At 35.7% G+C, this 15,580-nt stretch overlaps 1 protein-coding gene across 3 annotated transcripts in view; it reads left to right on the plus strand.

Annotated features, from left to right (window-relative positions):
- LOC121368244 overlaps positions 1-15,580 on the plus strand; it is a 174,830-nt gene that overhangs the window by 88,585 nt on the left and 70,665 nt on the right. For all 3 annotated transcript variants that reach the window (XM_041492886.1, XM_041492888.1, XM_041492887.1), the window contains 4 exons: positions 545-635; positions 1,577-1,685; positions 11,099-11,250; positions 12,609-12,659. In XM_041492886.1, the coding sequence (XP_041348820.1) occupies positions 545-635; positions 1,577-1,685; positions 11,099-11,250; positions 12,609-12,659 (403 nt within the window). The remainder of the gene's footprint in view (positions 1-544; positions 636-1,576; positions 1,686-11,098; positions 11,251-12,608; positions 12,660-15,580) is intronic.

Raw genomic sequence — 15,580 nt, forward strand, 5'->3', positions numbered from 1 at the left:
ATCAGTCAGAACTAGGCATATAATAATTACTCTTTTTCAGTATTATGTTTTGCCAAGACAGTCATTAAAGAAGAAGGTAATCTTGTTATGGTAAAAATGAATCATCTTTAATTAGCTTACATTATTCTGGCACAAAATAAAAGTCTATCTTGTAGTTTTAACTCACACTAACGGTGGAATTTTCCATTACAACAGGGACCATGAGAGTGGTAACATCATCTTCTTTGTTTTCAGAGGGGTTACTTCATGTTTTTCAGGGTAGTTTCTTCATGTTTTACAGGGTAGTTACTTTATGAATGGTCATGAAAGTGGTAATGTCATCTTCTATTTTTTTCAGGGTAGTTACTTCATGTTTTTCAGAGTAGTTACTTCATGTTTTTCAGAGTAGTTACTTTATGTTTTTCAGGGTAGTTTCTTCATGTTTTTCAGGGTAGTTACTTCATGTTTTTCAGATTAGTTACTTTATGTTTTTCAGAGTAGTTTCTTCATGTTTTTCAGGGTATTTTTTTCATGTTTTTCAGAGTAGTTACTTCATGTTTTTCAGGGTAGTTACTTCATGACAGGTCATGAGAGTGGTAATGTTATCTTCTACTCTCTTCTGATAGCTCCAGATACTGGACTGAACAAAACAAAAGGTGAGCTTGTATTGTCTGCTTCAGGTTGGGTTGTCTCATTTTATTGGTTATTAAACGCTTATTTAATTAGTACTGTATTTTGCAATATTATATGCACACATTTTTGCTTAAATTTGGGGGTGTGCATTATACATGTACATGTACATAACAACCGAAAAATAATCTTGGAAAAATAGGAGTCGACATACATGTGTGAGCATGTGAGTGTGTGTTTCAAACTTGTTAGCAATTGTGTAATATGACTTAAATTTTTCAAGATTTGTTAGCCCTGAAAAGAGCTACAGACAGAAGAGGCAATGAATGATTTGCCAATATTTAATGACAATTTGTTTTGTTTTTTAACTTATTTTTAGAGCTGGGCAGTATTGAAATTTCAGGTTTGGTACTGGTATTGGGTTTTATTATTTTTATTATTTGTATCAGTATATTATTCGGTATTAACACCTATACCAATATCGAACAATATTTTTGGAATACCCAGCTATAAACACATGACGAAGTTAAAAGCCACCTGCTGTTTTCATCTAAGTCCCATGCACATGGCCTTCTCCTGTCCACAGCAATTTTACCATTAACATGTTTGCAACTCTAGATTGTAAGTAAATCTAAATGATGATTGTTATTTGTTTTGTAAGATTTATTTATACCAGTGGTGGTATTCATCGACTGACGCATGCACCATCAAGAACAATGGGGTTGCAAGGGGATGACTTAATTTATTAAATAATTAAATTCTCAATACGATGACATACATTGTTTAATAATAATATTACATCCATTTAACAATTTCCTCTCTAATGACGACATGCATTTAGGCATCTCATGTGCAGGATTGATTGATGATACTCTTGTTTATGTCACGAAGTATATAAACTGACATAATTAACATAATTATGATGATAGTGATTATCACATATAATAATAGTGACTATGTGTTTCAGTGATGCCAGAGTACAACGCTGTTGTTGACAGAGATCACCGACCAGAACACAACGGACCAGTCATAACCGTCGACTCCTGCTCGGTAATGGGGCTCTTTTGCTCATGCAGGTTAGGAGTTCTTTTAAATTAACTTACTCAGTTCTCAAGCTGACAGATGTTGACAAGCTGAATGCTGCATATATCCTTCACCAGTTAATTAAATGTCCTTCCATTTTCTATGCACCATGGTCACTAGATAGTCCAGTAACATTAGAGTTTAACATGGGAAAGAGTACCCCCACACCTACCCACCCACCCACCCCTCCCCCCCAAAAAAAGAAGAGAGTATCAATCTGAATTTTTGAATTAATACCTGCAGAATATTTTCAAAAGACCCTGAGTTTGCCTGTTGTGTTAACGTCATAACAGAAGTAGATGTAGGGGCCTGTACCAAAAAAAAATGTCATAACCTTTAGAAGAAAAGAGTAATGCAATAAAAAAAAATGCATAACCTATTTTCAGTTTGCAGAAATTTCCGTGTTCCAAAATTTTTGGGTTTCAGGACTAAAAACATTTCAAGGTTTCTTATTTTCAGTGTTTGGCAACTCTAAAATGAGAGTGTTTTTATTGTTGTGATTTGGCATATTGAATATTCTATTACATATATTATCAACATTAAAAGTTTCCTGTCAGCTTCCATTTTGGCAAGATTTGGGTGACAAGGTTTTTTTTAAGTCCAACAGTGTATAATGGTTAATCTGAGCTTGGCACGTTTACCTCACACTCGTATAGTAAGCTGGCTTATTATACCAGCATAGCGCACATACATCAATATACCTGCAGTATGTATGCATTTTACTGTACGAAATGTAATAACTTGGTGTCTTGACTACCCTATTCCCTTGTACATATTGACTACCCTATTCCCTTGTACGTGTAGTATCTTTTATTACATATATATGCATGGAAGCAAATAAAATACTACAATAAATCCCCCCACTCATCCAAGCATTCGTAGAATGTGATGGATGAGAAAGATTATTTGAGTAATGAAGCCGAGTGGCTTCAAGGGTTGAATCTGCATTTACCTTCTACTTACTACCGCACAAGTAACATTTAAAGCATAGAAAAAACGTGCAACATACACCACATACCACGTGATCATAGTACTGCATGTATAACCAATGCACTACCAAACCTCATCCCCTTATACCAAAGCTAATTGAATTGTTTGGAGTGAGAAAAACTCCATTACAGGGTGGGTTAAATCAATAGGGTTGGGAAATTTAACCCTTGAAGGCACTCGGCTTTGTTACTCAAATAATCCTCATCCATCACATTCTGCATATGCTTGGATGAAGGAGGGGGGGGGGGGTATTTTCCGCACGAAGACAATGTGTCTTCACAGATTGAATCTGCATATTTCAAAGTTCACGACAAACAAAACAAAAGCTTAAAAAAACAACCCAAATACAAATTGAAAACAGTTTAATAACACATGAAACTGAATATCTGTAAACTATAACATTGATTTCTCTCTCTCCAGCCCCTCAAGGGAAAACCTACAAAAAGAAAATTATTTCGATAAAACCAGATCAACAAAATTATCAGGTACCACATCTCTGAAATAAAACTTTCTAAATGTATCAACCCTAGACCAATTAGCAGTAGTCCTAATTACATTCCTAGAAACACCAGCATGGTGAGCTGCTGACACTGAGGTCCCTCTAACTGAATGTATTCCTGCCAAATGCAAACCCTGACAGATCCACCAAGAGACAGTTGATGTAGATACACTTTTGAAAGTTTGAAAAGAAACTAAAAGACTTTGAGACTTCCTCTTATCTTTAACCTGATTTAAATATCAAAACAAGATTCATTAAAACACAGCCTTTTATCCTGATACATATGCAATTTAATAATAGGCAGAGATTTCCCTGCACGAGATGTCTTCAAGACATTCTGAATTGGTAAAAGCATGACCCCATCTTTAAAATACATGTCATCTACTGACGTTGACACCAAAGCCTGAACCCGCTAGGCTGTAACTAATGCCAAAAGACAAACCAATCGGATTGTTAAAAGCTTCAAACTGAGACAATATAGAGGCCACATATGTTGTATGAAATCCATTAATTTTGCTACATCCCATGTGAAAGTATAACAAGCTCTTAGGGTTTTCTCAATATAAACAGCCTTCATAGCTCTAGAAATAAGCTGACAATCTTTAAACTCAAAGTCCATAACTAGACAAAGTCTGACTAACTGCTGACCTGTGAGTGTTGACAACACCATAGGAACAACCAGAAGCACTCAATCCTGATACATAATTTATAAAATTTTGGGTAGATGGACTAAAAGGATTAATCTGCTGTTGAGGACACCAAAATACCCATCTTTTTCAGGCATCATTGTATTGCTTATTTGTTGATTTTCTCCATGAGCTGACCATCATACTGGCAGCTTTTTCTGAATTAATGTGCATATCCTGGTTAGATGTACTCCACTATCCACTAGTTGACCTATCATCCAGGGAACACACAGCCCCCCAACCAAGTAATCTGGCATCTGTTTGTAAGACAATGTCAACACTGTTCAGTCTAATATGACTTCCATTCTCTTTCTCCACATTGGATTTCCACTATAAAATTTCTTCTCTAGCTTCTTTGCTCAAAATCATTAAAGAATCAAAAGACTTACTGGACTGAAGTGCTAAAACTTTATTTTTATCCAGATACCAATAAAAAAGGAGTCCCATGTGAACTGCTACAGTAGCCGATAAAAGAAGTCCAATAAGACTAGTTCTGTATTTAAAAAAATAGTTACAAGTCTCCAAAACCTTTTGAACTTTTCCACCTGACAAAGAATCCTTAAATGCCACTGAATTAATGACATAACCCAAGAATCTTTTTTATTGACTTGGTTTCAAAACTGATTTCTGGTAATTTACTTCAAAACCCAGTTCACCATACGACTGGTAGAGGCTGTAGTATCTAGAACATCCTGACCACATATCAATGAGTCATCAATGTAATAAAACTTCTAAGAGAGGAAACATGACCTTTGTAAAGACCCGAGGTGCTGAAGAAAGGCCAAATGGAAGAGCATTAAATTCATACAGAAGTCCTCTCCAGAACAATCTCAAATATTTCTTGTAATCCTGATGTATCGGAATACTGAAAAAGCATCCTGAAGATCGACTGATGTGAGAAAACAATTTCTTCTAATTGAATCCAACACCAACCTCAAAGTTTCTTGTTTAAAATGATGATACTCAACAAATATGTTCAATTTTTTCAAATTAATAACAGGACAAAATTTCCCATTTTTCTTTTCCACTAAGAAAATATTTGAAATAAATTCACCCTGATTATGAGAAACTTCAGAAATTGCTTTTTTCAAAAGTAAAGTTTCAACCTCCTGATCTATAAGTAACTTCTCTTCATCCGAAAAAATTGATAGCTCTTGGCAAAACTTTTTGAAAAGGAAGGCTGTTAACCTCAATTCTACAAAAACTGGATAATCCAAATGTCTGAAGTCAATTTTTTCCATTCATCGATAAAAGTGGCTAAACATCCTGCCACAAAATCAAGTTCACCATTTACCTTTTTTTTACTCTTCTCGCACTGAACCATTGTTCACTTCTGGTGTTGTAACTCGGCCTCCTGTACCATGGTCTTCTGGTCACTTGACCGCAGTCTAAAAAAACAGATCTCCCTTTGTGTCCCCAAATGACATTGTATCTACTGGCTCCAACAGCCTTGCTAAAATCATTCAATTCTCTTATCTTGGAGACAGCGTCCTCCCCAAAAAGCTTATCCATAATTGGATTATCTGAGTTACACAAACTACCAAGTGACTGAGGCAACCATGGACTTGAAAAATGCCTCCTTTTGGGCGAAAGTTCACAAAAAACATTTCTCTATCCTTCAATTTTAAAATCAACTGTAATAATGAGACAAACCCAACACCAAATAACCTTTGAATTGACTGAACAGCCTTGGCTTGTGATTTAACAATGTTTGGCAACCCAACATTCTTCTAAATATGATTATTTACCCAAGGGAGAATCAAATGGTTACAATTCTCTGGAATCTTATATTTTCCAGACACATCAGAAATGTCAGTTTTCTTGCAACAAACCATGTTAACAACATTAGCTATTGAAACTGGAACACTGGGACCAAAATCATCATCGGCATAACCTTTAGGCAACTCAAACTCAAACTTATCATCTGGTACTTGCATACTGGTATCATTATTACAAAAAAATGCCTCCATAGGAAAATCAACATCATCATGATGATCATAATACCCATAATTTACAACAGGTTGGCCTATATCATCACCATAACTCTGACCCGTTGCATCAAAGACTTCTCTACTACAAGATGGAGTCTCACCATCATCAACAAAATTAACCCCATCACCATAAGGTCTGTCAGATAGATTCTGATCTGACAAACTTCGTTTGTCTTTAACTTTTTGTACTGTGTCTGAACCAGCTGTCTACCTAGACTCCGTGAGTCCCCTTACCATATCCTCAAACCCTGGTACTGGCTTCCACTGAGAGTGAAGTTAAAGGTTCAGTGGGAATGTGTAAGGTCACTATACATGCAATCTCTCCACTAACCACTAACTACTCTTTGTCTCTTCATGCCACAAAATAAAGAATGGATTATTAAATATTTTATAACCCCAATATGTATGTCTAAATAATTGATATGGAAAGGACAATATTAGTGGATAAAAACTGGCTGTAGCCTTTATTAACATTTTATAATAAAACAAATCATATAACAGACCCATGGTGACCGGACGCCGATTAATGCGCCTACTCCAGCCGAAGTTCGTACTGTCCTTCCTAGGGTCTCCAAAGGAAAGGGCCCACCTGGTGCACCCCGCATGAGTATGAAAACCTTGTCTGTTCACGAGGGTCCCCAGTGTGAACATATTATACCCATACCATATGAGTGTACCCCAACACATGGTGGCGTGCACTTACCCAAATACCTTTAGGTTAGCATTCTCGAACGAGGGTCCCCAACATTGAGAATCTGCCCAGTTACCGCCACTCCGCTGCAGGACTCATTTATATGAGGACATCTTTCAACCCACTGACAACATACTTGTGCATACTGTGTATGCCTTTATGAACGAGTCACAGCACACATTTCAAAAACCATAAAACACCTTAATGTTCCCTTTAAAGGATGCTTGCAAATCCTCTTGGAATGTGTTTAAAAGGATGTAGTTTTTCATGTCCAACAGATGGTCCTCATCATCCCTGAATATAATAAGCCTTTTTCCACACTAATGAACTCATGTTTAATCCCAAATCTCCTGTTTTCACACACCCATTTCAAACCATAATGATTAACCCGCTTTCTTTTATGCTCAATCCCAGACCATGATTCAGCCCCTCGCCATATGCACCATGGAAGAAGGGTTGACCACATTATTTTGGTCTTTAGCAAATATTTTTGTAGATGATCGATGAACCAACTATCCAGATATCTGAAAAACCACCCAGTGTACATGAATATAAATACAACCTCAAAACAGTAACGGAATTCTAATGTACTTAAGATATGAACTAGATGTCCACCCCCCCAGCGTTGAATATCCTCCAGGTTGACCCCTTGCATAGTTGTAGCGCCAGTCTTGAAAGAGTGGGTCCGGGAAAAAAAATCTGAACAAACTTGGAGCAGTGTATTGAAAGCATGTCAGCAATGTTCTGAATCTGTGCCTACGAGAAGAAACTTATCAATGTAATGCACCAGTTGTGCCCCTGGAAATCTCGTCTCTACTACCTATTGAATAAAAATGGAAAGCTTCTGTAAAATTGCACAAATCACCTTGCAACCCATAAGCAAGCATTTATCAAAATAGAATTTATTCCGAAATTTAAAACCCAGTAAATGAGAATCATCTGGTTGTACAAGACATACCGGTAATCAGAATGCACTTTTGATATCTACTTTAGCCTTAAATGAACCTTTACCTTGCCTTTGGATCATTTTAACAGCTTCGTCAAAATTGGAATATTTGACAGGTGCTTCCTAATCATTCATGTTGTCAATGACTGAACTATCCACCAGGCATGATGAATGATGTATAAGCCGGTAGTCTCCAGTTAGCTTCTTTGGTACCAAACCAATAGGACTAATTCTTAACTTTTAAAATGGTGGTGACATAAATGGGCCCGGTACCCTGCCTAATTCTATCACTTTGTCTATTCTCTTATACTATGTCTGGCAACTAGAATACGGACCTAAGATTACTCGATTCCAGTTTTACATGATCACCAATATAATGCAATGGAAATCCATTGCAAAAACCATTCACCAATTCCTCAGCCACCACTTGGGATCATCAACTAACACTGAGTATAACACCTTCACAATTAACTGGAGTGTTTCCTAGCTGTAATAATGTGTTATTCATATTCAACTTCTCACATTAACCTGTGTTTGGCACTTTTGATGGTGGGGTTGGGACGAAAACAAACCTATGATGGGTGTGGACCCTGACATTTCGCATATACATGTATATGCTTGAACCTGCCTTTTTCACCATATTTACAAGTTTTTGTGTTATAGTGCCAACACATCCCTTTCAATTCTACCTTGTTAGACTGATCTGCTTCAACAACTATGTGTGTGTGTTGTTGGCTACATTGTTTAACTCACCATGTGCAGGACCCACAATTGGACATTTATTTCAGCCCAATCATTATTTGGATACCTTGACTACCTCATGTGATATTGTTCATCATAAGCCAGCCATCCCATGTGTTTGAATCGCAGCCATGTACCATATACATATAAAATTAAAGCTTCCAGTACCTATACAAAAAGGCTTCCACATATATGCTCATAAATACAGTGAACGCACGTGTCCACTCCACTGTGCCAGTAATATTTTTATAGTGATTTGTTAGCTTACAGAATGCCAAGCTCATTAACTGTATCATCAACGTCCCTAACTGTGTTAAGCTTCCAACTCCGTTCAATTTGTTTCAATTAACATCCGATTTGTTGTCATTTGCTTGTCAAGTATGAATGTAATGCCTATCAGTATTGACATCAAGTGTTAGCAATGGGTGTTGGTAAAACGCGGATCGGATTAAGAACGCTTGATAAACTGAATGTTCACTTATAGTTAAACAGATATTTTTTCATGTGGTGGCCCTAAAAATGAAAAATGATGAACCAGACATATGTGCAGTATAATACGTTTTGCAAATGCATGCGCCTGAACGCAGTTAGAAACATTGCACCCTTTCCTGTTTACTGGAGGGTGCTTCACTTTTGTTTACTAGAATGGATTTGTTTTACATGCATATTGTATTCTTGTCATTAGGTTTAACACAATTTGGGACGTCAACATTACTAGACCCTGCTCTTGCGAACTCTCGGTTTGATTTTTTTTTTTTAATAGTATTGCCAAATTAATGTTACTATGTACATTGCTAGCAATATTTGGTGAATCATTTAAAATAATATCACCAACGATGCAATTAGAATTTTGGGAACGTTGGATTCCTACTAATGCTGCCAAATTTATTTGTGTACTACCAGCATGTTTCTCCTTACCAGTAGGCCTCACATTACAGTTATCTTCCCATTTGGTTGTCCAAAATCCGGAAATTTGACCATGCAAGTAGTCTGCTGTTTGATTGTGATTATTTCATGGCAGACAGCTATGAAGTGGCAACTGTTTGACTGAAGTGACAGGGAATAGCATGTAGTTTGTAAACATGTGTAACTTGTTGACATTGAAGACTTGTTTGTGGTAATTCCGGCCCATGCAAAAGTAGTGCTTTTTGTGTAAAATGGGTGTACTCCGGCCTGGTTTAGAGGGTGTGTCTGTTTAAACCAATATGCTGGGAGAAAGAGCTGGACAACAGGGGTTGTCCTTTTCAGGGTATGTGTCCCTCAGGCAGGCAACGATACAGACAAAACTTCACAGGCCTGCTGATATTAATAAAAATGTTATAGCCACTAAGGCTATATAGAAACATATAGCGAAATTAATTGTGGTCTGAGGCCAATAGGTTTACTTGTAGAGCGTGTTCCTGCCATGCCATCTTCATAAATCAAGGCTAATATTCGTTCCTCGTATTCAGCCTTGATGCATGTCGTCAAGAAATCGTGCCACAAAATGCTTAAATTTCATTGGATGCGATGAGATCTGATTGCAACGAATCGCAACACTCCTTATAGATTCCCTTGTTATTGTAAACAAAGATGGCAGCGTCAGCGTCCGGCGGTTAATTTTTGATATTACTTTCAAGATTGTCACATGTTACCGATGCTGTGATTGGTCAGCGATATCATCGTGTAAGGGACATAATCGGTGTTACAAATTTTCTTCCAATAGAGTGCGCTAGTAGTGGATATCAGTAATCTTGACTACATGTATCAAGGCTGAATACGAGGAACGAATATTAGCCTTGATTTATGAAGATGCTGCCATGCTAGCTTGGCTCACATTCTGCTCACCGTTGCCCAAAATGGGCCCCTCATTGTCAGTGTAAAAATCCTCAGTCTGTTGTGTTGATTTCCTCGACTTCCCTTACTTTCTCGTCCCCAACCGGCTCTTTCCGCATGGTGCTTCCCTTCTTCTTGGCCTTTGGCATCCTATTTTATCAATCTTAAATATGTTCTGGTTATTATTTACAATATTAAATATGTTCAAACTTGCCGTTGTCCTCAACTTTTCCTACAGGAGTATTATAATTGTTCAATTAAAACAAAGGGAAAGTCATGAAATTTTGTGACTGCATAGTAAGCAGCACTACTATAAACCTGTAGTGAGTAGTACTGCAACAATAACTTGATGATTGTCAGACTGATGTAACGTCCACCATACGTCTAGTCTTTTGGTGTTAAAAGGGAACCGATGAATTACCATGCAACGCTATAATGAATAACATTGACGTCTTGATGTCACCATTTGGCAGCAATGATTAATCATAACCAAATCAACTTATGCTACCACAAAACATAATTTCAAGGAATTTGAGTCTCATTGTTTGAGGCCTATTTCTTTACTTGTTAAATCATCACATAATTTTATGACTGAATCAAAAAAATATAATAATGGAAAATATAATAATGTATCTCTACACATGGCACAGTGTTTTTCATAGTTGCAATGGTAAAGAGTGAAAGGGGAAGTGCAGATATCTGTTGTTTTAAAATGCTTTTATTGGCATTATTTCAATAGCATGAAAGCAAATGAAATGCTAAATAGTTTATATTATTTTTTATGACATGGAACTACCAAATGAGTTGGTGCTTGTGAGAGACCATTGAGACATCTTTTAACTTTAAATTAAAATTTTGTACAGTGTAGAAATTCTCAGTTTTAATCAGATATCCTACTGATTCGGTGGGATGTTTCTGATAGATCTATGATAAAGTTGTCCATCTATAGAAGTGTTAAAATTTATTTATGCATATTCAAATTGTTTCTTATAGAACATTACATATAATAATATTTAACTTAATATCTGTTATTTAATTTTCTTTTAGTGCTGATGGGGCAATAAAAATCTGGGAGTGTGACATGCTTGTAACAGAAATCATGCTTGAGGAGTCGTTAAGTTCAGCCTGCTTCCTGACCAGTGCTGCAGACCTCATTGTTGGCTTTAAGGAACACATATTTTATATTGATCACTCAAAAGGTGAGATTTGCATCATTTAGTTATTACCCATGTGTGAAAAATATAGCTTTGTAACATTTCGGAAGTTTGTACCATATTATTTATTAGTCCACATTGTGCATTTGACAGATCTATATTTATTAATAAAAAATAATATTACTATCACTCTTGTAACAATTTCATCTTCTCCCCATGTGTAGTTCTAATCAAATTATTATACAGTTTACCTTCTTACAAATGACTTCAAAAATGTTAACTCTCACTCCAGTCAGTGCACCACGACTGGTATGTGCTATCCTGTCTATGGGATGGTGCATATAAAAGATCCCTTGCTGCTAATCGGAAAGAGTAGCCCATGAAGTGGCGACAGCCGGTTTCCTCTCTCAATATCTGTGTGGTTCTTAACTATATGTCCAATGCCATATAACCTTAAATAAAATGTCTTCAAAAATGTTAACCAGTAATCAGAACAATTTTATCATTCCATATTATCAGAGTAACAACTATAATCACAAGACAAGACACCAATGTTGTCGCAGTGTTTATGTGTTTATTTAGGTAATACATTAATTTTAGTAAATATTATTCCAAAACTGATATTTCAAAATCAAATTACATAAAATATAATACTACATGTATATATATGTTAATAATTATCTAAAATTCTATTCCTCTTCATGGAAATCCCAGTATTAGATCACTCAGTTATTTATGAATGAAAATAAATAAACATGTAATATTATGTAAAATCAAGAACAGAATATAATCAGACAGATAGTTAACAAATCAAATTTTTAATGTGAAATCACATTAGAAATACATGTCACGAGCGTAGGAAGGTGCCAAAATATTGGGGGACGGGGACACACTTTTATATTTACACACTTTTACACTATTATAAAGCAAATATAAAGCAAAATATCTAAAAAGTTTCCTACGCCAGTGCATGTGCATATGCATATTGTTACACTGCTAAACGTACTCTATACAGCAATCACCCCTGCCCGTGCTGTAACCTCACCATGGTGCAGGGGTGTAACATTCTCTTTGAGAATGGCCAATACAGCACAATTGATACAATTGAAATTTTGAGTAAAAGTCTGTATCTATCTGTGATATTTGTATTTTTGCACAGTTCTTTACACTGTTTTTATTTAAATCTTGAATTTTTATATTGATGTTGATCATCACTTTATTTATTTGCATTGCCATAGTTTGACGCCCAATAGCCGATGTATTTGCTGGGGTGTCATTAAACATTCATTCATTCATTCTACATAGCAATCACGTCATGGCTTGGCCTTTCTTATTCTTGCACGTTGGATTAGTTTCTTTTTTTCTTTATTAGCAGCCATCAATATGTGAGATATTTTTTTCAGTATGTCCACATTTGACATGTCCTGAAGCTGGTTCTGAAACATCTGATAAAGGTACATATATGTATATATATATATGTTTGCAAACTTAACAACACTAAACAGTATGGTAGTTTTTGTATTTTAAAATAACCCTTTTTTGTGTGTGAATTTCTTCATGCTGACATAGTTACTAAGTATAACAAAATGTGCCAACATACAAGTGAACAATAGTACAAACCAATCACTTCTTGACTTGGCCTTTGATTGCTTTACAACTGTGGCTTTAAAGTCCTCTGTCATAACAAGACTTGTGATCTGGGCTGAACCTGATAGTACATGCAGGTGGTCAGTTTTTGTTGTTGTTCTGATCCAGTTTCTCACCAATCTAATTAAAATTAGCTCCACTATTACATGTGGATCTAAAGACAGCCAGTTGGAGCTCATGTCCACCAATCAAAACCTTACTTGCAGAATCCTGCCAGTGATTTAAAACTAACAACACTGCGTAGTCTCCAATGTCTAGGTAACATTTCGTCAGTAAATAATAATTTAAATATTGACCAATCACACTTCACCTTTTATAACGTTATTTGGGAGCATACAAATTCGAAAAATATCGGGTGAGTCTATTTTAGTGGCCGCAGTACAGTGAACCATACCAATACGTACGGGGTGGGTTATCAGTTTTCAATTTTACATTAAAAATTATTTATTTATTTATAAAATTAAAAAAACCTAAATCAGTCTTCAGTTTTACATTACAAATTATTTATTTTATAAAATAAAACATGTTTTAAGGCATTCGTAATTCACACGAAACATGTCGTATACCCTCAGGATAATTTGGAATGTTTTCAAATTATTTTTAAATCACTGGCAGGATTCTGCAAGTAAGGTTTTGATTGGTGGACATGAGCTTTAGATCCACATGTAATAGTGGAGCTAATTTTAATTAGATTGGTTTCTCACAACATCAAGAGCATATAAAGTCTCTGCCATAGTAGGTCATTTCGTTTGGGCAATGGTGTCATTATCAGTAGCATCATTGTCGTCGTCGTCGTCAGGTGTTAAGGTTCTTGCACAGATTACTGTGTCAATAATGTTGTCATCATCAGTTGCAGTCTCACATGTGTTCAAATGGTCGTCCAGGCTGGCGTAAGTGGCAATTGGTATACACAGTCTGCTTAATGGGATGTCATCGTCTGGGTTGTCTACCCTGTCTGGTTCTGGCTGGTCATCAGTTATAACAAACTCTGCGTGTCGGAAACAATTCTTAATTGTTTTCAGTGTTACATTTTCCCATGCCTTATTGATCATGCATAAAGTATTGAGCATACTGCAGATATGCTTCTTTAATTTTGTCAGCATTTCTTTTAATCCAGGTAGATAGCGTGTTTGATAGAATAGAGAATTGGTTCGCTACTTCTGACTGATTTTATATTTTGCTCAATGGCACTAATTGCTTCGAATTTCATTTCTATCGTCCTAACAAATTATTTCCGTTTGACGCCATTGTTTGTTTGTTGGTTTTTTTTGGGTGGGTTCTTTTAATGCTAGATTCAACAGTTCCCACAGAAGGGCCAGGACCTTCAACAAGTGGTTCATCTGCTGGCATATTTTACTGTTTAATTAATAATGCTAAACTTTGCACTGGTTTTATAAATGTGGAACATTTTCTGTTATGAGTATCGATTCATTTATAATTAAGTGGCGGAATTTAGGTAAGAAGGAAGAATGAAATGACAGATAAAATTAATACTCAAAACATAAGTTAAAAAGGAGTGATTTTACATGTAATTTTTTTATATACTTCGAGAAAAAAACCCCAGGAAAGTGCATGTAGGGATAACAAAATATGCTCGAGATAAGCCTCGTAATCGAGATTAGCATGCTCGAGATAACAGTGTTTAATTTCGTAACACTGCATAGGAAAATTGCCGGGACCGACACTGGACCTCGAGACATATTGGGTACTCGAGTTTACAGAGGTCGAGATAACGAAGTTTGAATGTTTAGCACATTATTTTTAATTCCACCAGGATTTCCTCTGCAGAGCTTTTCTTATACAGTTGTCTGGTGTCCGTAAATCTTCTCTTCTTTTTTTTGGATGTCCACAAACTAATAGGAGATATTTTAAAATGTTAAAAGATGAATTGCAGATCAAATATGCAGTGCAGAACACTGAAGTTTTACAAATAAAAATCAGTATCTTAATTTGTTTGTTGAGTGTAAAAATATTTTTTTTTATACATGACTTAACACTTTTAAAATTGTGCTAATCAATACAAAACGTAATGTCAAAATATGCTATATATAGGCCTAATATTGATTACATACTTAACATTTTCTGTACATACTAAAACAATGGTCGATTGTCTCATTATTTTTGTTTTCCTATGTACAGCCCATATATAATAGTCCTTTTTTTTCGAGAATATTATACACTAGCGCTTCTTTGTTTCTTCAAGTGTTAATTTTGCCCTCATGATTTCGAGATTTCTCAACTTTCTCAGAGAAACACATCCTGAATATACCTGTATATAGGCCATACAGTTGCAGTCATGGGACATAGAAAAAGGAAATCTTGAAATGTTGGAGGCAAAATACATTACTGAAGAAATAAAGAAGTATTTTACAAAATAAAAATAAATAAAACAAAACTATGGGCTGTAGGAATATAACATACCAGTACATGTAGTTGGACAGTTGACTATTGTTTTTAGTACTTAAAGTAAATATTCAGTAAGTTCTTATTGGTATAACATTTTTGACACCATGTTTTGAATCATGCTCTATTTTAAATGTAAGCTGTGTATCAAAATGAAAATTTTGTCAGTTGACATAATGAACTGGTTTTGTTCAAATGTTCAGTGATCTGCAGTGCATACTTTCCCCCATATTCAACTCTAAAAGTAAGACATTAAAAAAAACAAACATGATATATCAGTGTTGAGGTAGGGCAAATTCATACAGGGATGAGTTATTTTGGGGTG

Source organism: Gigantopelta aegis, chromosome 3 (assembly GCF_016097555.1).
Source record: "Gigantopelta aegis isolate Gae_Host chromosome 3, Gae_host_genome, whole genome shotgun sequence".
In the NCBI taxonomy this organism is placed as follows: Eukaryota; Metazoa; Mollusca; class Gastropoda; order Neomphalida; family Peltospiridae; genus Gigantopelta; species Gigantopelta aegis.